Source organism: Tripterygium wilfordii, chromosome 17 (assembly GCF_013401445.1).
Source record: "Tripterygium wilfordii isolate XIE 37 chromosome 17, ASM1340144v1, whole genome shotgun sequence".
In the NCBI taxonomy this organism is placed as follows: domain Eukaryota; kingdom Viridiplantae; phylum Streptophyta; class Magnoliopsida; order Celastrales; family Celastraceae; genus Tripterygium; species Tripterygium wilfordii.
Genome location: NC_052248.1, coordinates 3,249,826 through 3,274,066, shown reverse-complemented (window position 1 = coordinate 3,274,066; position 24,241 = coordinate 3,249,826). Strand labels below are relative to the sequence as shown.

The 24,241-nt window shown below is 36.2% G+C and overlaps 5 protein-coding genes across 10 annotated transcripts; 2 read left to right on the top strand and 3 right to left on the bottom strand.

Annotated features, from left to right (window-relative positions):
* The first annotated feature begins 104 nt into the window (after window positions 1-104).
* Window positions 105-4,932, top strand: LOC119983019 (AT-hook motif nuclear-localized protein 1-like). Of its 3 annotated transcripts, none has more exons than XM_038826660.1 (6): window positions 105-430; window positions 1,082-1,483; window positions 2,459-2,526; window positions 2,970-3,101; window positions 3,862-4,023; window positions 4,361-4,932. In XM_038826660.1, exons 2-6 carry the CDS (start codon window positions 1,141-1,143, stop codon window positions 4,652-4,654), a joined length of 999 nt encoding a protein of 332 aa, XP_038682588.1. In that variant the 5' UTR covers window positions 105-430; window positions 1,082-1,140; the 3' UTR covers window positions 4,655-4,932. The 3 variants fall into 3 exon arrangements, with proteins under 3 accessions (XP_038682588.1, XP_038682590.1, XP_038682589.1); XM_038826662.1 differs by having other exon boundaries at window positions 109-430; window positions 1,157-1,483; XM_038826661.1 differs by having other exon boundaries at window positions 109-430; window positions 1,117-1,483.
* Window positions 4,933-5,046: 114 nt separating this feature from the next.
* On the bottom strand, window positions 5,047-8,716 carry LOC119983020 (protein cornichon homolog 4-like). 4 transcript variants are annotated; one of them, XM_038826665.1, is made up of 5 exons: window positions 8,518-8,716; window positions 7,520-7,701; window positions 6,262-6,384; window positions 6,109-6,173; window positions 5,047-5,435 (listed from the first exon to the last, which is right to left on the bottom strand). In XM_038826665.1, exons 1-4 carry the CDS (start codon window positions 8,587-8,589, stop codon window positions 6,146-6,148), a joined length of 405 nt encoding a protein of 134 aa, XP_038682593.1. In that variant the 5' UTR covers window positions 8,590-8,716; the 3' UTR covers window positions 5,047-5,435; window positions 6,109-6,145. The 4 variants fall into 4 exon arrangements, with proteins under 4 accessions (XP_038682593.1, XP_038682592.1, XP_038682595.1 ...); XM_038826664.1 differs by having other exon boundaries at window positions 5,047-5,425; XM_038826667.1 differs by having other exon boundaries at window positions 6,113-6,173.
* Window positions 8,717-9,231: 515 nt separating this feature from the next.
* Window positions 9,232-10,497, bottom strand: LOC119982072 (plant UBX domain-containing protein 7-like). Its single transcript, XM_038825252.1, has one exon. The coding sequence runs from the start codon at window positions 10,450-10,452 to the stop codon at window positions 9,292-9,294; it is 1,161 nt and encodes a 386-aa protein (XP_038681180.1). The 5' UTR covers window positions 10,453-10,497; the 3' UTR covers window positions 9,232-9,291.
* A 149-nt stretch (window positions 10,498-10,646) lies between these two features.
* Window positions 10,647-14,342, top strand: LOC119982073 (proteasome subunit beta type-1-like). The gene is made up of 7 exons (XM_038825253.1): window positions 10,647-10,805; window positions 10,914-11,021; window positions 11,950-12,031; window positions 12,884-13,013; window positions 13,087-13,229; window positions 13,323-13,409; window positions 13,979-14,342. The coding sequence occupies exons 1-7, from the start codon at window positions 10,759-10,761 to the stop codon at window positions 14,051-14,053; spliced, it is 672 nt and encodes a 223-aa protein (XP_038681181.1). The 5' UTR covers window positions 10,647-10,758; the 3' UTR covers window positions 14,054-14,342.
* A 404-nt stretch (window positions 14,343-14,746) lies between these two features.
* On the bottom strand, window positions 14,747-23,989 carry LOC119983018 (transducin beta-like protein 2). Its single transcript, XM_038826659.1, has 10 exons — window positions 23,681-23,989; window positions 23,327-23,432; window positions 20,491-20,551; window positions 20,093-20,388; window positions 18,989-19,128; window positions 17,995-18,069; window positions 17,649-17,739; window positions 16,617-16,820; window positions 15,911-15,955; window positions 14,747-15,172 (listed from the first exon to the last, which is right to left on the bottom strand). Exons 1-10 carry the CDS (start codon window positions 23,894-23,896, stop codon window positions 15,081-15,083), a joined length of 1,326 nt encoding a protein of 441 aa, XP_038682587.1. The 5' UTR covers window positions 23,897-23,989; the 3' UTR covers window positions 14,747-15,080.
* Between the last annotated feature and the right edge of the window lie 252 nt (window positions 23,990-24,241).

Below are 24,241 nucleotides of genomic sequence, written 5' to 3'. Positions count from 1 at the left end.
AAAATTTTCTTAATCAAATTGTAATTTATCGGTTTTACCAAAATTAATTGCTAAAATAAGTAGTTTTCTTTCTTTATTTATTTAAATGTTTTTGATTTTCGAATTTCTCTGTATGTGTTTACTGATATTTATCTTTTTTTTTTCTCTTTCTTTTTCGTGCTTTCTGAGTATTATTCTCTGCTCGGACAGGAGAAGAAATCCGGGATTTTCTCACTGGCGTTCTGTAGAAGATTATTTTTTTCCCTGGAAACAGACAGCATCTGGTTTTTTTTTTTCCCCGATTTTTAAAATTGTTCAGTGAGTGAAATCAAGAGAAAGTTGTTAGGTACGGTCAGGTTCTGCAAATGTGACAAGTTTGAGGCACCGAAGTTCCTGTTAGATCGTGAAGAGAGCTTCCAGTTGTCTGGCGCTCGCACTTACAGCCTTACAGGTGATGATCTTTGTGCTTCAAGTGGCTGTTGTTACTATCTTTAGTTGTTCCTATTTAGGTTTTACTTGTTTGTGATTTTCATTTGGTTATGGAGTTTGAGTTGTTTTTTGGTCTGGTTTGTGACTGTTAGTGAAAAGTTGAGCATGAATATGATTTGTTTAAACAATTTATGGTTCTTATTATATAAAGAAGGTTTTTTTTTTTTTTTTTTTTTTTTTTTTTTTTTTCTGTTTTTGAGTTTTGGAATTTAATCGGTTTTCAAGTTAAACTTTACTGTGTTGATCTTCGAAAATTGAAGTGAAATGTTTTGCTCAGAGTATGTTTCCACTGTATATTTTTTTAATGAAGTAGTAATTAGTTTTTTGGGTGGTGTTTTTACAATTACTGATCTGTAAAATGTTAAAGGATAAAATGTGTTGTTGGAAGGATATGTTCTCTAAATATTATGGAATTTTACCTTGAGTCTAGAATTTTTCTTAAAAAAATTTAAATTGTAGTCTGGGTTTTTTTTTCCCCATTGCTTTATTGTTGGTTTTAACACTGATATGATAATGTAATGTTTTAGTTGTATAGTTGGCTACTCTGTTTTGAGTTAAAGTTTTGTATATTTTGGCTTTGTTTTTCCTGATTTTAGTGGATGCTTTGTTCTAGATTCTGGTAAGAGTATTGCAGTGATTTTTGGACAGTGACGGAAAGAATTTAATGTATGCATGGAACCAAGAGAAGGTATGAATTCGGGAGTTACTGTAATAGGAGCAGAAGCCCCATCAACGTATCATGTGGCACCAAGGACTGAAAACCTCAGCCAAATTGCCGGGCCACCGGAAGTGTTTGCATCACCAGTTACCGTAGGATTGCCTGGAATTCCAGAGAAAAAGAAGAGAGGCAGACCTAGGAAATATGCACCGGATGGGAGTCCTGTTGCACCACTATCACCGACCCCAATTTCATCTTCAGCTCCTCATGGTGGTGAGTTCGCTGCGGGGAAGCGGAGTAAAGCATGGTCAGGGAAGTTGGAGAAAAAGCAGAAGAGAATGGGAATGGAGAATTCAGGTATTGGAATTCTTCTGATGCTCTTTCCTCAATAAATAATATCAGAGCGCGAGATCTTATTATCATTATGAATATAATATGCTTTCAATTCAAACAGCAATGATTCTTTTATATGTTATTTTTCTGGTGTTTGTTCCGATTGTTAGTTATTTATTAGCCTTTCCCCTCTCCTGCTTTTGATGTTACAACTAGATCTTAAATGTGGGTTTTGAGTTCTGTATGCGAGTCGAAGCTACCGCCAGAGGAAATTAGAATGCTAGTATGTGAATGACTTGGTGAAATTTTGTGCGGTTGGTATGAGAGTTAGAGGAACCAATTAACAAATCATTCCTTCTTGTCCAGATCATACCCTCTTACACGGTTATTAGATAACTGAGATAACCAGACTATGTTATCTAATAAGTAATAACTGACTCAACTACCCCTACCAATGCAGTTACAACATCCTTATGCAAACAGTTACTGAAGGCATGTAACTGCTATGCTGATATGGCATAACTAACCCGTAACTCCCTTATTCAAAATTTGTTTCACTATTTATGTAACTATTGATTGTCCTTGATGGCAAGGTCGATCCAAATGGACAGGTACAGCATGGGGACTGTAGGAGGTAGTATGGGACCCCCTAATTTCCCGTATCTTTCAGGTCTATGGGATGCAAGCCAGGAAAGAGGTGAAAAGAAATACGAGTTTATGCTCAACCTTCTTAAGAATTTACTGATTTACTTGAAAAATCTGTCCACATGGACTTTAACTAAAGTTGTAAAAGGCTTTTGTTACTGATTTATTCATCTTCTTCATTCAGAAGCATGACTTATCCCTGTGCATGCATATCAAAAGGCATTACAGTTACTGACTGCAAGCAAAGTGTTAACATTTGTTTTCCTTTAAGTGTTGATGTTGGCAGACTGATGCTTACTTTGAAGGCTAGAACTCAGTTGTACTTATGTTTTTGAATTTTTTTTTTTTTTGTAGGGGATTCGGTTGCATCTTCTGCCGGTGCAAGTTTCACCCCCCATGTCATAACTGTGAACAATGGCGAGGTATGTTCATTTATAGAAAAGAGGAAGGAAATGATGTTCTTTAGCTAATTATGAATTATTTTTGTTTAGTTATCTTTTTTTGTTTGGAAACAGTTAGGAATAACAACACCATGTTTTCTTCCGAAATTGCATAAGAAGTTAACTGTCTTAACATGAAATTTTGTTCTTGTCTGCGTGCTTATGGATTATTATTCACTTTTTGCCTTATGTTTCTTGTTTTGTTATATTCCACAACTGATCTTATGCACAGTTTTGACAATTTACTGGTTTTGGCCGGATATAATTTTGATAGAGTCTAACATTTAACTTTTTTAATGAAAGAAACCTCTTTTGAACTTTTATAAGATAATTGGCTTGTTTCTGTCCATGTTTCTGCCGTAATCATGTCAGTGCTCTGGGGAGATTATTTCTAATAATTTCTTCTTCTTTTTTTATTTTGTAAGGATGTTTTGATGAGGATTATGTCGTTTTCCCAACAAGGCCCTCGAGCAATCTGCATCTTATCCGCTAATGGATCGGTGTCAAATGTTACTCTTCGGCAACCTGATACCTCTGGTGGTACTTTGACATATGAGGTCTGCGATCCTTATCATTCCATCTCAATTTTTTTACGTAGGATTTTTTAAAATTTGAATTTTCTAAAAATTGATTTGAATGGATTAATATCATATTATATGGTATCTTATTTTGATGAAATAGTTGTCTTAGACAAAATACACCTGCCTTTTTAGTTAATTTTGGGGTTTTCAAAGTCTGTTTCATGACCATGTGTGAAGCAATTGTATTGTTTTTTGCATGCATATGCATGTTTTTGGACGAAAGCTATGTAACTAAAACATTGGAAGTGGTAACTCAACTATTGATATATGAAGGATGAATAAAAGCAAAGGCTTTAATAGTTGCTTGCTGCGGAAAATGCATACGCAAACTCTTAAAACCATTTGTCAGTGGCATTTTCCAAACTAGTAAAACCATGGCAACATGCCACAATAGAGTAGTGCATCTGAAGCAAGAGTGTCATATAATAATTGATCATTGAGTTCTTTTGAACAAAGTTATTTCCAGCATTGTCTATCTATCTGTATTGTCTCTGAACATCAACAACTCCCTGATACGAGATAATTGTGCTTGCTTTCTTTGTATATTGGTACATCTTGAATATGTAGCCTCTTGAAAATGAATTGGGGACAATAAGAAATAGATGGAGCTTGAACCTTGATTTCGCATTTTCCTCGGAACTTCTTCCTTTTGATTTTGAATAGTTGCGTAAAAAGAAGAGATTTATATGCTGCACGGCTTTTATATAAAATCTCTAATCCCACCTCTATTGGATAGGGTCGCTTTGAAATTCTTTCTTTGACTGGATCATTTATGCCCTCTCAAATTCATGGATCAAGAAGCAGATCTGGGGGTGTGAGTGTCACATTGGCAAGTCCTAATGGTCAGGTTGTTGGCGGTGGTGTAGCTGGACTGTTGATAGCGGCTAGTTCTGTGCAGGTTAGCCACTTTCTACCAATTCATTTAATTTAGTCTTTTTTAATTTTCCTGAACAAAAAAATGGGTTTTTGCGTAGAGGGTGATGATCATGTAAAATAATCTAATCACATTGCAACCCTCAATGCTCAATATAGGTGTTTCTGAACAGCATGAAAAGACATCATTGACCATCTTGGGACATAATTCACACTTTCTTTTCTATTATAGTTGCTTGTTTATTCTAGTATATTGAGAATGGATCGCCTAAATTGATGAAAAATAAACTTTTTCAGCCAAATAACCGAATTTGTCAAAACCCATTTTGGAACGTAATTTTTTTTTACAATTTTGATATCAGGTAGTGATTGGCAGTTTCCTACCAAGCAACCATCAGGAACCGAAATTAAGGAAATTGGCTACTGGTACTCCATCAATCACCATACCTGCTTCTGTGCCTGAAAAGGAGGAGGGCATTAGTGGACATGGCCCGCAAAATAATAACATTGCACAGCCAGGCGGTTCTTCTTCTTCCGTCCCTCCCATCCCTTCAATTAGAGAGACCTGGGCCGCCATGCAAGCTGAGCGGGCTGCACAGGAGGCCAGAAAAGCAGCCACCGACATCAACAAAACATCGCTTGATCCTAAACCCTAGCTGAGCATCTAAAAGTATCCTCTCACTGACTTCATCCATTGCTGACTGTGGTGCTAGTCTCACTGACGCAGATCATCACCCCTGTTTTAATTCTGTTAATTTGGAATGTTTTTATTGAATGTAGTTTAACTGCTGCTGCTTAATTCCCTCAAGACTTGTTAGTAAACTCTATTTATTAGGTTGTTTTTAGGTTTTTTTTCCTGGATGTTCAGTAGGACTAATTTAAAATTTTAATTATCGGTGGATCTGTTATGAGTAATTTTAATAACGCTTGAGCTCCTCCTTGTTTTGAGTTGTTGCATTTTTTTCCACTCACTAAGATTTTTACAATATATTATTATTATTATTACCAGGAAAAAGGAAGAAAGAAAAATCGTAAGAACACCTAAAAGGAAAAACCAACCGCCTAAGATTCTCTCTAATATGGTAAATTGTCAAGCCTATCTAGTCTTTTCAGCTTGGCCTTGTTCAACAGATAAAGAGAAGAAATAACATACATCATCAGAACTCTAATAGATCAAAAAACTTATGAATTAAAATGCACCAGAGTGACCTGATTTAGTCTTCTTCCAGCTTCTGGTGCTCGACATTGTGAATGGAGGGATTAAAAGATATTGAACAGAGGAGGAGCTTGGCAATTGAAGTGGAGCCTGATAATGCTATAAACAGGTTTGCACTTGCATAGATTAATGGTGTGGCTTTGACTAAGAGAGTGAATACCATGTCCAATTCACAACTGCTTGTCCATCTGTCTTCCCCAACCAAAAGAACCTGTAATTAACTGAAGCAGAAATTAGAAATGGCAGGATGATGGCAATAACATATTGTACTAAACTGCAAAAAATAAAGGAAATTGTAAGCAATATAAGATCCTATATTGTTTTATATGTAATTCAAAGATTTAGTAAAAAGTTGCTCATTCACTATTTAGAATACAACATTGGTGGGAGAGTTCAACCATACTCATCCTTAGAAGCATATAAAATATGTTTTTTTTTTATAGAATAATATAGAATATGAGATAGGCCATGTTGTTTGCGCAACACACCTACACTAATCTATGAGGATCCATGAGGATTAAGTATGCTTACTGAAACAATACAATAGAGTTTTACCAGATCAATTACATATATAATATCTGATAAACGCCACGTCCTTCATTTTGAAGTGATTAAGCAATGAACATGGGAGTCGCCATTTTAAGTGTTTTCTTATTGTTTTGACAAGGTAACTCTAGTAAAGTTGCACTGGTAACTTCTATTAAGATCATCATCATATCCCAAATTATTTGGGATCGACTGTAACTTCTAGTAAAAGAATGCCATAAATTTGTTTTTCTCCTATATTCTGATTACTCAAATTTAAGACTTACTTGGAAGTAGCTTTTACTCCAATATGGATCTGAAAAACCCTACAAATGTAAAAGAGTTGATCAGAGTACTCAAAGAACTTACTCACAATGTTGATGCGAGCACCAAAGTTGAATTAATTTTATTCGTCTCCAGCAGTCCAAAGCAACCTTGAATAGATGAAGACAGAGGATCAATCAAAATCCAAGTTGGTCGAACAAAATTCCAGGAAGCCATTAAAGGTGTAATTTGTCATACCAGAATAAAGATAGCACAAAGATGATCAGAATGTAGCCAAGCTTAAAAAGCCTTTGTGTCTTTTCCCAATTCAAGTTCGTATAAATATCAGTTACATGTAATAGGTGACGTCGTTGTGTGTACCTAAAAATTGGTTCAAAAAGAATAAAAGTCAGACATATTGATAAGTTAGAAAACTGCACCCGGATGTATTTAAACATCAAGTGCAAATAAATTACTTAAAATATAAATTTAATCAACCATTCCCCTTATAAAAGAAAGAACACGCTTTCTCTCAAAATGTTAATAAATCGTTAAAATTCATGGATGAGCTTCACATGTTTCCTCATCTCACTAACATTTCCTGTAACATCGTTCTTCCTGCAATACAAAGTTCAACGAAGTTTCCCCTAATTTTTGGTAAGTAAATACCAAGCCTCGAGTGTAGTTGTGTTGACAACTAATTTTCTTCCATTTATGTTTCTGTTTCTCCTTGATGTCAAAGATACAAAAATATATGTTGGGCCTTACGAGAAGGCATTTCATATAAAATGGTAAAAAGTTAGGATCATATCTACATCTGTACATCTGTACATCATCCCTTACAATTACAAGACCCGTTCGATGATCTAAACAAGAAAATACCATTTGTTCCATTTTTTTTTTTCTGAGAGTTAGTTTCCATGCCAAGGTCTCATTTTGGTGAAAGAGACCCAAATGAATACTTAAAACAGGGAACGGAGTACAAAGTCTTAAACTGCAACTAACACACAGCCGCCACTCAAATAAAGTTTCATTTTCAATCTCCTGGATAGTTGGAGAAAACGTTATTAAAAAGCAGTTCAATTGCAATCCAATCGAGGGTCAAAGACATCCATAAAGAGAAATATGCAATACTATGTCATAAAACTTTTTGAAGCTTCAGTATATCCCAGATGCATGCCAATCATCTCAACAAAAAGCTAAACCCAAACTAGCATGCAATCCCACATGCAAAACTCTTCTCTATCCAGTTCTCTTTAAGACTATTATCATCATAATCAATTATAACCCATAAAGTCTGAGCAATGTGCTAAATGTACGAAATGAGAATAGTTTCGCCATAGTGATTAGTTACATGAATAGTATCATAATAGTAATTAGTTTTGCATATGTTCTAGAAATAAAGCAATTAAAAGAATAGCAATCTTGTTTGCCATTTTTTCTTTCAAGTGCACAAAGACCCACATCTTTTTCATATAATCAGTGCACATAAATGAAGGGTGCAAAAGAACCTTACAATCTCACATTGTAGAGCAGGTATGGCAAGGATAACAGAAACATGAGCCAATGTCCTGTCACCAGATGGACAATGCATAACACTCCGTGCGTAATAAACTCCGGAAAAATAGCCTTGTTGGCCCGATATGTCGAATCATACGGATTTATATAATCAAACTCAAGATCTGTCAAGCACATGAGCTGCAACAAAATTTTCAAAGACATTTAAGCAAGTCGGCCATGAAAACTCTGACGAAAAAAACTCCTTTTCATAAAGCTAAATATCTCTTTGAACCAAATTTTCGCTTGGGTTATATGATCTAGGGGTGAGAACAAGGCATAATTGCCATTTTGAATACACTATATCCAGTCCTTTGCATTCATTTGAAAAAATAAGAAATTTTTTTTTTACCTTTCACTGGACACATGATGTAATCCATATGAGAATACTTATTTGAATTGCACTTCTACTCAACAAACTATTCAAATTCTAGGAACTCGTCTTGCTTGACAACTTAGATAAAAAGACCAAAATGATTTAAACAACAAGGACAGAAACATTCAATTCACTTTTAGAAAACAAAAGAAAGGGTAAAACCTAGTCCATAATCTATCCCCCTAATTAGTTCATTAACTTATAGCAGGTGGTGAAGCGCTTAACATTCTCCCCTCGCAGAAAACAGTATTATGAAATACCACCAGAAGCCAAAAACATTTCATGGTAACATTTTGGATTACAGGACGAAACCTGTATATCGCTTTGTATAAACAGGAATGCCCACCCAAAACTGGAAATTCACCAGTGCAAACAATAAAAATTCACCAGTGCAAACAATAAAACATAGGATTAAATTAATAGACAATACATTAAAATGAGATTTGAATTCGAGAAAGTGACCACAGCTAAAAAATAATGGAATTGAAATTGATTTGGAGATGAACACTCATAGAAGGACCCATTCGTGGAGAAAAATTGATCAAATTTCGTTGTCTGTGATTGAACGAGGAAGGAATGACCTGGAAACCGAGAATGCCGAGAAGAGAAATGAGGAGCAAGAAGGTCAAGAGCCATCCCAGAAGGTCCGCCATTGCCTTCTTTGCGCTCTCTCTATCTCTCCCTCCCTGTCTTTGTGTATGTGAATCTCTGATTTTGTCTCGACTGGAAATCTATTTTGGCGGAACTTTTCTCTGATTTAACGAGCGAGGGCTGATTCCGCGTTCGGTCGTTGCAAGTTTCGGAGACAGAAAGCTGATACGACACCGTTTTATTATGACCGTTAAAATCTTAATTAGCCCCAAGCAAGCCCAATCATGTTTTTATTATTACTAATATTATTATAAACCCAATCATGTTCAATTCAAAAGAAATCATAAATATATGTTAATTCACATTAAATAGAATTAATTCTTTTGATTTGTAGATATTAATTCACATTAATAATAAAACTACATTTATCAACAATTATTTTTAAAACGGCTTGAATGTTCGAAATCTCTTTATTAAATGAAATTGGGGTTCCAACATGCATACATATATATTGAAAACATACACTAGCATATATGAGATGAGTGATCATAAATTTTTATAACAGAAAACAAACATCACATAAGAAATTCATGAATTATAGATATAATTGAATCCATAAATCACATAAGAAATTAATGAATTGGATTCTCTCCAAAATCAGAACTAAGGAATTTCACCATATGAGCGTAATTAATAACTATAAATCCTACTCAACATTGACTCCCAAAACTAACAATAGAAGTACATTAACATTAACTATAGCTTCATGCTTCATCAATAACTACCATAACCAGAGAATTGGCAATGCCTGATTCTCTAAAACTTAATTTAGACCCATAATCTAAACGTTTAGCACCAATTGGCATCGCCGGTTTCAGTTGAAAATGCCTTGTCTTAGCTTCGCCCAATTGAGTGTTGCAGAATGACCAAAGAAATTGTATGGGATCCGAGCACAAGAAATTTCTCTGAACTCTACGTCCATCCGGAAGACGAACTCCGACCCTGCATATACGATTCCTATCACCCTTCGGTTCTTCAGATAAAGGTGGATAGACAGGGCTATTTGTAGGTTCTTCAGTCAAAGATGGATCGGCAGGCCTATTTGTTGAACCTTCATCGGCATTATTTGAATCTAACGTAGTCTCATCATTTGAAACTTTGACACTATTTGATTTTATGATATGAGTACTCCTCGGACCACCTTCCATGAGTGGTTGCAGATTCTCCAACAAAGTTTCCGGCTGCACCATCCCAGACAAACAATGGATTTTCTGTCCAGTGATTGGGTCAATGAAGAGCACAATAGGAGCAGAATCCAATCGGTAGTACGTGCGAACCTTCTTTCCTTCAATTGCATCATCGTATACCTGCCAGAAGATAAAATTGGCTTTGATGGTTTGTGAAACTGTTTCGTTCGCCCACACATCCCGATTAAGCATATGTGAGCTGAACTCTGTCATCGATTGCAAGTTCACCAGCAGCCATTTGTCCTCCATAGAAGCAAATTCTTTCGCCTTCTCGAAAGATCCTTGAAACATCAAATCGGAAGGTGGACGAAACAAAGAAGCCAAATTATCACTTTCCCAAACACTACCACCTCCCAATGCATCACCGGATGATGATGTATTCGACATAGAATCATCGTAAAGAGTCTGCCTCACCACTGGCAGGGGAGGACGTACTGACTGATCATCTTCCCAACCTTCTAATTGACCTTGATTAGGGTCGTTCACAACATTCTTCGATGCAGTAATTTGATTTCCGTTTGATTGATTCGCAGAAAAGAACAGATTGATAGCTTCCTCCGGCCTCCACTCTGTTGCCTGCAAAAACTGTTTGGCCGTCTCCGGTGTTTGGCCGATGGCGATCTCGAGAAAAGACGACACTAGCGCCTGCTCATCATTCCTACACAGCACTCCCTCCATGGCTTTGTAGAATAATCTTCCTCTACAATGTATATGCCTTATATAGAGGGCAAAAACAAAATCCCAATTAAATTATAATTAGAAATCCGAAATTAACTGGGAAAACTAATTACAATATTATTTGACCCGATCCAACTCTTGTGGGCCGGTAATTGATGGTAAGCCCGGCCCAGGTATAGTTTCTTTTCTTGATCGGGAAGACAGAATCGTATCCTTTTGAATTACTCCTAAAAAGCGAAAACTCGCCTTCCTTTCGCACTTCCTTCTCCGTCTATCACTTCAATCTTCGCTTCCGTTCGATTCGCCATGACAAAGCAGCAAGCTAATTGGTCTCCCTACGACAACAATGGAGGGTACTCCTTCCTCTTCTATTCTCTCTGTTCGGCGTATTGATACACTATGATGTTGTTAAAAGGGTTTCGGTATTGACTATTGTAACGCTGTGTTTGCTCGATTTGCAGATCTGTTGTTGCGATTGCTGGGGCTGATTATTGTGTAGTCGCAGCGGATACAAGAATGTCAACCGGTTACAGTATTCTGACTCGCGAATACTCAAAAATCTGTCAATTGTACGTACCTTCCTCTTATTTGTGCACTTTGATACATAAAGTAATATACGTAAAGCCTCTCAATTAGATGGTATGGGCTAGTGGTGTAATTGGTGTCTTCTTCTGTAGTATTTCAGTTCAGTAATTGGACATATATATACATATATATTTATATATATTTAATGAAGCGGAGTTGGCTTGGTGTATGTAGTCAGAAGAATTTCTCCTCTTAGCTTATAAAGTTTTGGTAAAATCTGCTTGATTTAGTTTTGTTTTATTTTCCTTGATGATCAAACTTCTTATATAATGGTTCATTTGAAATTAATTTTCGGAGAACATTGTATTTCTGGGAGATTCGATTTGCCAGCATTTAAATAAATATCAAAAGATTTAATTTTAGAGATGTGTTTGTCCGGGAATGTTTGCTAAAGTCTGATGGTTTGCTGGTTTACTTGGAGGAACAAAGACTAGTTGGTGTGATCTGATGCCATTAAACTCGAAATTTGTTGAAAGAGATAAGTAATTGATGGTTTGGTTATTTTATGGTTTCAAATTAATGAATGTGGGAGCTTAATGTATCAAACTATCAATGGCATAGTAAATTAATTGGTTACATTGTATTCTCAAACATCTGAAATTTCAATTCAAAAACTGTAGTGAGCTTGACATTTAAAAGGGATTACATGCAGATTTCAATAGAATTCTTATTATGTCTGTGGCACAATGACTTTTGAACTAATGTGGTTCAGATCACCAGGTACAGCTTGTTTAATAGTAACTTGGAAGTGCTAGCATTGTATTCTGAGCTAATTCCTTGAATACAAGATTTGAAATGCTTTAATTCATTGCTGCTTTTCTAAATGGCTTGTTGTATCTGGTAGGGTGGTCTTGATGGTGAAGAAGACGGAGATTGTTTGTGATTTGTTCTAATGTTCTTTCAATCTTGCAGAGCGGATAAGTCTTTTTTGGCTTCTTCAGGATTTCAAGCTGATGTGAGAGCCCTACAGAAACAGTTAGCTGCCAGGCACTTGGTAGGTTCCAATTATTTGATTAGCAGTTTCCTCCATGAAGATTTTAAAGACTCGATTCAGTATCTAGATGTATAATGGCTAATTTCTTTCTATTGTTTAATAGATCCTTCTTTTTCGTGGTCATTGTGGACTCAACATGTATGCTAATAAATTGGAAAGCTTGAGCTATTTTTTTGTGCATCTTTTATTGGGAGTTACACTTACAGACGAACATGCGGCCCAGTGGTAGAGTTGCAAGGTGCAACATAGAGGTCACATGTTCAATTCCTCCACTGCGGGAGTATTGTGCACATGTGTTATTTACCTTTATCTTTTATTGGGAGTTCTAGTTACAATGTATATATCAAGATAGGACTCACTTTTTCTTGTGTTTGGTTTGGCTCCCAGTAAAACTTTTGTGGCTTAGTTTGGGTTCTTCAATTGAAACACGGGGAGATGTGTCCTGCAGTTTAAATGAAAACTAATGCTGTATTGTTGCTTTGAAAATGAGATGGAGGGAAGTTTTTATTCAGAGATGGGTGTTTTTTTTATTTGTTTAGTATGAGATTTATTCAATGACATGTACTTTAATAAGAGACCAAAATGAGGATGACTTACGAATGACAAAAACATAAGCCACTTTTGGTTGTTTAATGGCTTGAAACAGGCCTCAAGATTTAACCTTATCCTCTTTGTTATGCTGTTAATTGGTCCAATTGATTTGATATGTTTACTTGTGAAGGGTGGGTAAATTAGTTAGGGTGTACACTGTACAATGTACATGTACTATTGAGAATGAAGACTACCATGACGTATGGTATATTTGTTGCTGGCATTGATTATATCCTCTCTTTTTTCCCTCATTGGATACAGATATATCAACATCAACACAACAAGCAAATGAGCTGCCCTGCAATGGCGCAACTACTCTCTAACACCTTATACTACAAACGTTTCTTCCCGTACTATGCTTTTAACGTATTAGGTGGTCTTGATAATGAAGGTAAATTACTCATCATTTTCTCTTGAGAAAGGCCTTTTGTCAGTGAATTAAGTTCTCATTCTGTTACTTTCAGGTAAGGGTTGTGTCTTCACTTATGATGCTGTTGGTTCCTATGAGAGGGTTGGATATAGCTCGCAAGGTTCTGGTTCCACACTCATTATCCCCTTTTTGGACAATCAATTGAAGTCTCCCAGTCCACTCCTCTTGCCTGCACAGGTGTGTTATTGATGATGCCAATTTCATATCTTATTTATGTATCATATGCATGTTTCTGTTATAAATATGCCCGTAAAACTATGGCTTTTTCAGGATGCTGTAACTCCACTCTCAGAAGCTGAAGCAATTGATTTGGTCAAAACTGTTTTTGCCTCTGCAACTGAGAGAGATATATACACAGTAAGTTTATTTTCCTTTTCAGACAAAAAAAAGTTTATTTTCCTTTCCTGCATCTTTTTGTATTTGACAGTTTTTGACGTAAATTGCTAATCGAGAAACCTAGAAGCATAGGATATTTTATCATCAATTATTTGTTTGATTAATGATTTACTGTGGTATAGCTTTATCACCCCACCCCTTTGTCATACTTTCTTTAATCATCCATGATGAACCCCTCTTGCTTTCCTTGAACTCAATATATATTATATGTGCTTTTATATGCTACGATTTTGGTCCTTTTTGGTTATTTTCTATTTGTTGCTGGTTTTTCCCTTCCCCCTAGTTGGTGGTTGAAGGGGGGTGGGTGAGTAGTAGGCAGGTAGCTAACAACTGTTTCTTCTTGGCCATTTTTTTTTTTACCTAGCATAAAGTTCATTTATGTGCTCTCTTAGCATTCTATGTTGTGCTAGAAAGAGTTTTGAAAAAATAGATTTCAACTAATTGGACATGGTACGGGGCAGAGACAATTGCTTCCTGCTTAGGGCTTAGTTTTATGTACTCTTTTTTAAAATTTTGTGGATGAAATGTAGGGAGACAAGCTGGAAATTGTTATCCTAAATGCTGCTGGTACTCGTCGTGAGTATATGGAACTCCGTAAAGATTGATCTATTCGAGGAAACCTGCTGCAGATGTTGTGTGACAGAATATGTAGAATTGCATGAAGTCATTTGGTAGGCAAATCTATGGATGGTTATTCGTGTTTTTATGTCTTATGGATTGCAATGTAGCTTTTAAAGGAATACTTTTGAGCTGCTGCTTTTCCTGCTGTATGGAAAATGTAGTATATGCTGCTTGTAATTTAGACCTTGCAGTTAACTTTGTTGGTACTATTAAACATTTAACGATGAGTTTTCCTCTTTGGCATAAGAACGTCTAATGTATGTTTACGGTTTGTAGATTTCACGAGTGATGGATATAAGAGGTTTAATTAACCCACTTGTTCAAAGTTGGCTTAATTTGTTCAAAGTTTAGGGAATCAATCATCCTTTTTGGCATAAGAACACGTTTATGGTTTGTAGATTTCACGAGTGATGGATATAAGAGGTTTAATTAACTGTTCAAAGTTTAGAGGCTTAATTAATCAATTATCTAAAGTATAAGGACTTTTTTGCTCTTAAAATGAAAGTTTCAAACATGTTTTTTTGACATATATAAAATGATGACACGTCATGGTCATACTCAAGAGAGGATTGTTTAACACAACATTCAAAGTGTGGAGACTTGTTATTTAGCCGGAAACAACATAAAAGTAGAAACAACTTTGGTTAACTTTTTTGAAACTTTTTTGAAAGTACATGTACCATATCAATACTTATCTTTCTTTTATTCATTTTGTTTCTCTGAAATATATAAAACTGTAAATAAATACTTAGCATTGCAAGTTCCATTCCCAGTGATTTTGCTCAAATTACACGCCAAAATTTGTTCTTCAAGTTCTCATACCAAAAGCGAGTTGTTCCTTCTTTTGTCGACAAACACGAAAGCAGCTTTCAGGCAGTGGTAAGGCCAAAATGGAATGGAGAAGGATCTAAATCCAAATACTGCCAAAGCCTCCGGTCAAAAGACTCCAGTCAGACACAGAGCTGCTTCCAAATGCTTAGTCAAAAACAAAGGGGTTGAAGTTGAATCCGATTAAGATGAATCCCGTTGTGGTGATGGTGCCGCCCACAATTTTACTTTCTTGTCAATACTGGCCGTGGCTAAAACCAAGACCTGTCCATCACCTGTAATCAACATGAGAAAGTTAACACCATTCACACCAAGTACAATTTCAACAGCAAAACAGATATACAATATTTGAAACCGGAAAATCCAGAGAGCAACTAACAAAGCATATCCGGATTAAAAAAAAAAAAAATAACGAAGCATATTGCAATATGCCAGTGGCCAAGATATCTGCAACTACTACACGCTGAAAGGTACTCTTAACAGGATAATCTTTAAAACTCTGCACTTCCAGATATTTTAGAGTCCTAGACATCCAAAATACTTGATGGAATTCTTTGTGCCAAACTTGATTATTATATTTTCTTATTAACATCCTTTTTTGTCCCCCTCAGGCATGTCAGCAACCAAATTCAATGTAGCCTATATACATGTGACTTTACATGCCATTCCGCTTAACCTACGCTTCCATGTGGCAACACATATAGGTCTGGCGAAGACAAAATCTATAGGGTTCCCAGACGATGCTGTCATCCAAGGCACCAAGATTGTCCCACCCTCCCCCAAGCAGTAGATTAGTTGCGGGGTCTCAATGTGATGAGCCAAACTCAAATCCTTCACATGGAAGGATTCAATTCCAACCAACTCAACCTCCCCCGAGTTGGCTTTTGGTATATAACACTCTTTAGCTAAGAACAAAGGCAGCAGCAGCAACTTGGTGCTCCAGCAGAGCTAAGGGTTTAGAGAGGACATAAGGAATTAAGTAAAAGTTTATTAGCAAGGTGAAGGAAAGTTACCCATTGCGATGGTCCTAGGAGCCCAACAAATGCATGTGATGTCACCTGCATCACAGATAGACGTTAATACTAAATCCATATACATTATCTCATGGTTCATGGTTGTTTAAGGCAAGCATACACACATTGCTAAGCTGATGCAGTATTACATTAGTTCATATAGAAAATTAACATCACAAAATTCATAGCAGTCCCCAAACGTAAGAGTGCAAGTCTAAGTTGAAAATGATCCTATCAGCATGTCTTTGGTCAACATCCATGATATTCATTGGTTAAAAGGCACTCATTCTGAAATAACTTTATCCTAAGAAATTGAATGCATCAAGCTATTTCATATTTATATTATTTTTATGCCCAACTGATTCTTTCATCTACAAATCAGAACTGTGAAGAATTAACTTGTAAAACCTAAGGTAGCTAATCACAATGTCTTCTTTTAATACCAACGAACGAAATCAATATAACTCAATATGCAGTTTAATGTCAATGCTTTTCAGAGCCTAGTAACAGCATAAGGCACAAAATGGATGTGTATAAGTCAACGCATTGGTTACCTTTACCTGTACAACCATAAAACTGTCAAAAATTCACAGCATAAGCTCATACATGGAGATACAATTCTTAAGATCATTGGTTAGCATATATTAATGAATGTGCATGTGCAAGTGTGCCTGTGTTGAGAAGAAAAATTAATTAATCAACATACCATCATGGGCTTTCTCAGCTGTGTCTAAAACCTTTCCAGTTTCAGGGCACAACCATTGTATTGTTGAGCCATGAGTTGCCACCAAAATCTTTCCATCAGGAGAAATGCTGAGACGATCATATTGCAAAGTAGCACCATTCAAATCATGAAGTGGAATTGGAAAAACCTTAAGAGTCTTCGGATCCTCATCAAGATGATAGCGCACTTCATAGATTCAACAAGGAGATGTCAGTATGGCCAAACTTGAATAATTGTTGCACATATTTTCGACCAAAAAGTCTTAATAGACAAAATTTCAACACTTGTCCACAATACCTTGTTCATTATTCACACTTAAGGTTCTGAATTTCCTTTCTTTTGATTTCCATAAAAAACAATTACAACACGAAAGCATGATCTATGAGATGATCTCATTGTGATCATAAGCAAATTCATGTTCCACCCCTTAATTTAAGAAAATGCACCAGTTAATTGATGTTTCACCCCTTAATTTATCAAGGATGTAGCCACTGTCATATATTTTAGAAATGATTCACAACCACAACACTGTAAGTTATGGTCATCTACTTGGAAGGTGAAGAATGAAGGGCTTCAAGATTGACTAGTAACTAGTGAATACACTTAATGTAAGTGGTTTGCAAGCTTTGTTTTCATTATATACTAAAGGCACTCAAATGAGAGCTGAAGATGTGGCTCAAGGAAGCATAGATGGCATTGATACCGAAGATGTAGCTCAAGAAGCTAAGTTGCTACAGCAGTGGAAGGAAGAGGCTCACATACTGCAATCCCTTTGATTATATTGAGAGAAATAGAATAGCTTTTGACGGAAAAGGCTCCAGTTTTCTATCTTAAAGGATGTTTGGTGCTACAGACAACATAGATCTCTTGAATTTTATACTCTTATAAGGACACGTCTTTTTCTCTCTATAATGAAAATTCACTCTTCCAACACACAAAGCCCACCCCCACCCCCAACAAAAAGAAAAAGAAAACAAAAAAGAGATGAGAAAACAAAACGAGAGAAGTAAATACCATTAATGTTCCAAACTCTTATTGAACCATCCTTGGATGCTGTAATAATTTGCTCCGAGTTTGGAGTAAAGCACAACCAAGTTACTGCACTCTACGTAATAACAACAAACTACCATAAGAGCATGTTTGAAGTGGGAAAAAAAAAAAAAAACTTACATGAATAGAAATATAGAACTGTTTAAGCTGACCAAGCTAGAAGATTCTTGACCAGGTTAAAGACCAAAGCAGCAATTAAATTTGAAGTAAGGCTACATCAAAACAAAAAGTGCCTTGACCAATCTTGTCACGAACTAGGTCATGTAATACAACAAGATTCATAAATAAGGGAAGAAAGTAGAAAGATAACCTTATGCCCTTTGAGCTGCATTACTTTTAAAACCTCCTTGACGGAACCATCCTTTGAGTATACAATTTCCCAGACCTGACAATAGAAAATGAATGCCACAAGAAGCAGTACATCAATGAAGAAGCAGAGTGAGTCAGTGACTATCGAATGTTACAGCACATATCATTGCAGATTGCATGTTCACACTACCCAAAGAACACCTAGAAACTGACACACTAGATACTAACAAGTATAGCAATTCAAGTCATGAACATAATATAACCATAGATATACATCATTGGTACAGGATTGGGATCCAATGCAATTTCCTGCAATATGCAATAGCCAACATGTGGCGAGAACGTGCAATTCCCGGCCCATATTTATGGATTGCTGATTGCACATTGCAAAGATTGCAGGGGATTATGATCCATTGGTAAATTGAAGTTAAATTAAGAGCTTTCTTTCTCCATCACACATATAAGATGAAAAACTCCTTGAGGTCCTAAAAATTAGAACAAATGAAAATATAAAAAGAATAATAACTGAAACTGAATCAGATGTCTACTAATCATTTCACGTTCCTTTCAATAACGGTCCAACAATAATTCTGTCCGCATTATAAAATCAATCAATTTCATAAGCTTCTTTCAATATATAGACACGATGCAGAATATATATCAGACACCGCTTTTGTAAGCCTCAGGAGTGTGGGTAATGAAATTAAATAACGTGATTTGTACTATCTTTTCCTTCGAAAAAGAAAAATTTTATTAAGTACACGCACCAAGCAGACACTCAGCAAATAGAGTAAGAGCAAATGAGAAACAAAAAGAACAAGAACCAAAAGCAAACATAATATGTACAATCTATTGCTTGCTGACTATATCTGATGAAACTAAGCAAATCACATTGCTCAGAAATTCATCACATTTGATATTAATTGCATATCTTCTGAGACACATCCCAATACCGATTATTATGTCACAACAACCAGATGTATGGACAAACTCACCTTCACATCTGCAGTAAAAGCTGCAGCTGCAATAAAACGTCCATTTGGAGATATAGTAGCCATAGTGTTTTTCAGTTGATTTGTGTCAACACTTCCCAAATTCTTCCCTGTTCTTCCATGCCAAAGTTTAATGTCAGTCCCTGGAAAATAAAAGAAGAAGTACATGAAATTAGCCACCATTTACTCAGAAAAAGAGAAAGAATCCTGAAGGAATATATTCGAAGTATAATTACAGAATTAAGGATTATAATGAACAATCCAATGGCAACTTTTTGGAAACTGACTCTATTCAAAGCCTAACGTAATACCGGAGTAAACATTTCAGTAATGACCACAATAAGAACATATATCTGACCTTAATAATTAACTCTCCCATGAAGCAACAAATTGGGTGGATATACAGAGAAAATCGTTTAAGATGGTATAGACATCTTCAACGTAGAGATAGCAGTACGGCGGTGAGGAGGAACGAAAGAATTTGTATAGGAGAGAGTAGAAGGCGACGAGGAAGACCTAAAAGATATGGTTGGAAGTAATACGAAATGATATGAAGTTAATAGGAGTGGATGAATGTATGATCCATGATAGAAATGGATGGAGAAAACGAATACATGTGGTGGATTTTCGTTGATGTTCTCATAAACTCATGTAGCTGAGCCAATACTTTTGGGATAGCTGACCCAATACTTTTGGGATAAAGGCTTTGATGATAATGATGATGATACCGCGGGTTATGCATATATGGCAATAAGAAATCCAAGAATTTCCATTTTGCAAATCACAGATTAAGGAGCAAATAGTAAATACCCGAAAAAAATAAAGTGAACTTCCAAGATTTTGAAGCACAGAGAGGCAGAACAACCAAATTAAAGTGGGGAAAAAGATGCAATGCTCAAAGAATAATAATAGTATTAATAATAGTTACAAAGTTATAAACAAGAGATGGCAGAAGAAGATAAACTCCCATTAGATAATTCTAAAAAGTTCTCTCTAAAAAGATTCTGCAATCAAAAGGCTATTTCAGTATTATTAATTCAGATCAACACAAGTAAGCTAATCGATATGTAATTCCAATGTCAAACAACAAATATGACCAGCATATACCTTCCGAGCAAGAGGCAACTATTGTACTCCCATCAGCACTGCCATAAGTTGCTCTCCTTCCTTCCAGGGTCAGAATAGCCTGCTTATCATGAATTTTGTGTTGTTCCCATTTGATTTCTGGTAGAGGACGCTTGGTTTGCTGCGTTGATTCATTAGGATTTTTGGGTTTTTCTTCTCCATACATATATAAAGAGCAACCAGAAAGTGTTTGGGAAGCGACAACTACAGCGGAAGAATCATCGGAAAATGCGACTGCCAATGGATGACCTCCAGCAGGCAAATTAATTCTAAGAAACCTGCAGTAGAGTTAAATAGATGGTAACCATAAGGCCAAAAAACAGAAAATATTGACCTGTACTTTATATATAGCATTTTTATGGATCAATCGAGCTCCATACTTGAAACTTTTACTTGAAGCATCATCCAACTTGAATACCCTGACCACTCCATCGGCACAGGCTGATGGCAACAAACACAAATCATTAAAGACATGGTTACAGAGTTCTGATATTCTGCATAATTAGTCAACACAATCCAACATTGTATTTTATACATTAAAAAATTGAATGCTGCATGCCTGCAACAAATATACAGAAGAGCAAAGAGCGTGTATTAATGGAAACGAGGGAAAATATATTAAATTCTATCTATTATACTTCCATCCATCTCATTGATATTTGTAGGAGAGAAAAATGAATTTTTTTCAGAGACATTGAGCAATCATCAGAAAGCAATGGTTTACGAAATATAAACTTTTACAGGGTGGCCTTCATCAAATTGAGCATTTATCAACATCTGATGTTGTTTAGTATAATAGATAGATTTACCAAATTACAAATGAATACATCATGAAGTAGATTTAAAAATACCGTAGCAGATTTTGTTTAGGATTGAGTTAACCAGAAACCCTAAAGTCAATCCCAAAATCAAGAACCCTGGGACAAAATTTCTTAATTCTTAGGTTTTTCAAAGTTGAAACAGAACAACCAGCAAACAAGAATTGTGGTTGATCCTTTAATTTAAAATAGTATTCCCTGAAACTCTCAGGTAGGGTTGGATGGCCTCACATTCCCCTCTCAGCCTCTCACCGAGTGCGTATCAATCTCTCACTGAACGTGTAAGGATCTCTCCTATTGCAACTTACATAAAAACTCTCTTCTTTTTATTTCTGAGGCAAACAAGCCTTTAGGTTTACAACCATTGGTTTAAGGAAATATTAGGATCCCTAAACCTGATAGACCTAGAACGACATAATGACTTAGACAAAAGACCTAACTAAAAGGGAAACCTGCTCTGCAAAGGATTCCTTGACTCTCTAAAAAAAACGTAATTTAAAGGAAATCCTCTTCTAATAAGGATTCCTGCATCTGTTTTCACCATACATTCAATCAATCATGCCAAAAACAGAATGCAACGGTATGCTAATTTATCAAAATAGGTTTGAAGGCCTTGGGAAGCAAGTAATGCTGGTGAAAGAATTTACCAAGTTGCATTACAGGGAGTTCAAAGAATTTTTTATTCATGCTGGAACATTTTAGAAGCCAACCTCCTCTAATTGGAAAAGGCAAAAGAGAGACGCAATGCAGTGTTGTTAAAAGCGAGAGGCGCACAAAGGCGCATGACCCATTAAACGCCCGAGGCGCAACGCATGCCCGACCGAAGCTAGGCCCAATTTTACTCTAAATATAAACAAATATAGAGACATGTCAATAAATATATATAAATTTATTATATAATAGTCACATATTAGTTTATTATTTTTAATACCTTAGTGGAGACATGTCAATAAATTAGCCACTCAAAAATACACATCTCATAATAGAGATTGTTTTCAAAATCTGCAAATGTAGAATTCATATGCTTTTGACACCAGTATTAAGCTTTTGACACATGTATTTTTAGACAACTAAAGCTTTTGACACCTGTATTTTTAATGCCTAGGACAATTTGACTTTGTTTCAAAAATAAAATGAAAGTTTTTAAAAAATATCTTTAAAGCAGAATGAAAAAATGTTTAAAAAACACTCAACTTACCTGTTTTTAGCCTAGGCGCACGCCCAGCTCGACTGCGCCTGGTCTGAGGCGTGCGCCTAGGCCACGCTTGTCTAAAGACAGGCGTTTAAGGCTAGGCGAGGCAGCCAGGGTGCGCCTCGCCTGGCCACAACACTGATGCAATGTCAACATGATTGATGCACATCAAAATCAATTGTTTGACCATGGATAGAATATTCACCAACGGTAACACTTACAACGTCAAATGACTCAAATCAAACAGAGAAAATAAAACCAAGGCAAGGAAACAAAATCCAGCGACTATACTTTCTTCACCTCATGGATACTATTTTTTGTAACAACTCATCAAACTAAGTTTCCATACCTAGACTTCATGATTTGTTCAGTTAAAGTAATCACTGACAACAAAAATAACCCACAACATTATCGCAGCCCTTTCCACAACCACACAAATCAGTTCACATTCACATTAAAGTGAGAAATAATGGATAATATCCTATAGATTCATTGACACATATGGCAATAGCGTTCGGAGCACAATTCAGAACAACATAACAAAATACAGCAGAAAGTAATATATTATAGCTAGCTAGGCTTAGGTCTCCAACAAAGTAAACTAGAATCCTTGTATGTACCAGAAGCAAACTGGTTTGCCAGGGTATGTCCCGTCCCATCAGGACACCTTCAATTCTTCTCTTTCAAGATTGTACAAAGTAAGCAATGAATTGAATCCATCAAAAGTTCACTCTTGCTTTTCCTCTAGCATGCACAAGTCTTACTCTCAACTCAAACCCAGTTTATAATGCACCCATTTCCAAGATTCGGAAGCGCAGATGTATGCACTCTTATCATGATATTGCTATTAGTGAGAGACAGCTATTGTGTTTGAACCTATACGCTTACACAACAATAAAGTAATGGAAATAAAATTCCAAAACGTAACAGTGAGGTGCAGTAAATGATGCAGGTGACAGTAAATAAAGAAGGATATAGGATTAAAAGATTAGAGAAGAAGGTAGCCTTAAATATGATTAAGTGGAGAAAGAGAATCTACATAGTAATATAGTATAATCCAAATAGTACAGGAGGCTCTGTATAGCCAAATAGAAAATCAGGTATCAATACTTGATATTCTTGTAACATGAATAAACTCACAAGATGAATTCAAACTTGTTCTAAAAATGGCAATATCATAGTTTGAGTAGACAAGGAGCAAAGTACCAGTTGCTAAACTCCGCCCATCAGAAGAGAAACATAGTCCTGACACCAAATCCCCATGACCTTTCAAAGTGTTCAAATCTAACGGATGATGTCGCTTGTTTTGATCCTGCGTTTTACAATAGAAACAATTTCTAGATCACAGAAACATCAAGCTCGCCCACCATTTTATAACTAGAACCGAACCAAACATTTTACTTGAATTATTGCAGATAAACACGAAATGTCAATTCAATCGAACCACATTTAACGCATACATTAGGCATAATACAATTCCAATTTTTTACATTTCAAATGAAAAGGCCGATTCATTTTTTTGTTCACAGCAATCAAAGAGGGGAATAAAGCACGGCATACCTTATCGGAGGCGTGATGAGAGTGAGACTTGGGGTGAGATTTCCTGGAGACTGGTTGAGCAGGTTTTGTATGCTTCTTCGGATCCGAATGGAGCTCCGGTTTGGCTATGGAACGGACCTCGGATTTTCTCTGGAGAAAGTAATTCCAGAAGAAAAGGAAAGCGATAACAGCTCCAATCAGAACCGACAGCACTGCAATTGGAACAACAGGCTCCATTTTTGGAAGCGAACCAGAGAGGATCGAGCAGGGAGGGTTTTGTTGGGGTTATGAACTGCAAATGATAGACGATGATCGTGAATAAGAAGATGATGGCCTAGAAAACGCTAATGGCCTCGGGTGGGCCAGTTTGGGGCTTCATTCTGGTCCCGGATACGGGTCGGGCTCCGGTTCGCTGTGGATTTGAGGAATTTATTATTACTTTTTAGTCTTTTTATTTTTTGAAAGACCCATAGGTCACACACACGCTAAGCCATGCCGCTCAGAACAAAAATGGATTCATGAAGGTTTAATTACTGAATCACTTCCAAATGGTATGTTTCGAGTTCGTTTAGATAATGGAGA

Coding starts and splice junctions, on each gene's coding strand:
- LOC119982072 (XM_038825252.1), bottom strand. CDS start 10,452: ATGGAGGGAGTGCTGTGTAGGAATGATGAGCAGGCGCTAGTGTCGTCT.
- LOC119983019 (XM_038826660.1), top strand. CDS start 1,141: ATGGAACCAAGAGAAGGTATGAATTCGGGAGTTACTGTAATAGGAGCA. Junction 2,527..2,969: donor TAACTGTGAACAATGGCGAG/GTATGTTCATTT, acceptor TTATTTTGTAAG/GATGTTTTGATGAGGATTAT. Junction 4,024..4,360: donor TAGCGGCTAGTTCTGTGCAG/GTTAGCCACTTT, acceptor TTTTGATATCAG/GTAGTGATTGGCAGTTTCCT.
- LOC119983020 (XM_038826665.1), bottom strand. CDS start 8,589: ATGGCGGACCTTCTGGGATGGCTCTTGACCTTCTTGCTCCTCATTTCT. Junction 6,385..7,519: donor CTGCTCTACAATGTGAGATT/GTAAGGTTCTTT, acceptor ACCAATTTTTAG/GTACACACAACGACGTCACC. Junction 6,174..6,261: donor TTTGTGCTATCTTTATTCTG/GTATGACAAATT, acceptor CATCTATTCAAG/GTTGCTTTGGACTGCTGGAG.
- LOC119982073 (XM_038825253.1), top strand. CDS start 10,759: ATGACAAAGCAGCAAGCTAATTGGTCTCCCTACGACAACAATGGAGG. Junction 11,022..11,949: donor TACTCAAAAATCTGTCAATT/GTACGTACCTTC, acceptor TCAATCTTGCAG/AGCGGATAAGTCTTTTTTGG. Junction 13,230..13,322: donor CACTCCTCTTGCCTGCACAG/GTGTGTTATTGA, acceptor TGGCTTTTTCAG/GATGCTGTAACTCCACTCTC.
- LOC119983018 (XM_038826659.1), bottom strand. CDS start 23,896: ATGGAGCCTGTTGTTCCAATTGCAGTGCTGTCGGTTCTGATTGGAGCT. Junction 17,740..17,994: donor TGCAGCTCAAAGGGCATAAG/GTTATCTTTCTA, acceptor GTTATTACGTAG/AGTGCAGTAACTTGGTTGTG. Junction 16,821..17,648: donor AAGAGTTTGGAACATTAATG/GTATTTACTTCT, acceptor GAATCTATGAAG/TGCGCTATCATCTTGATGAG.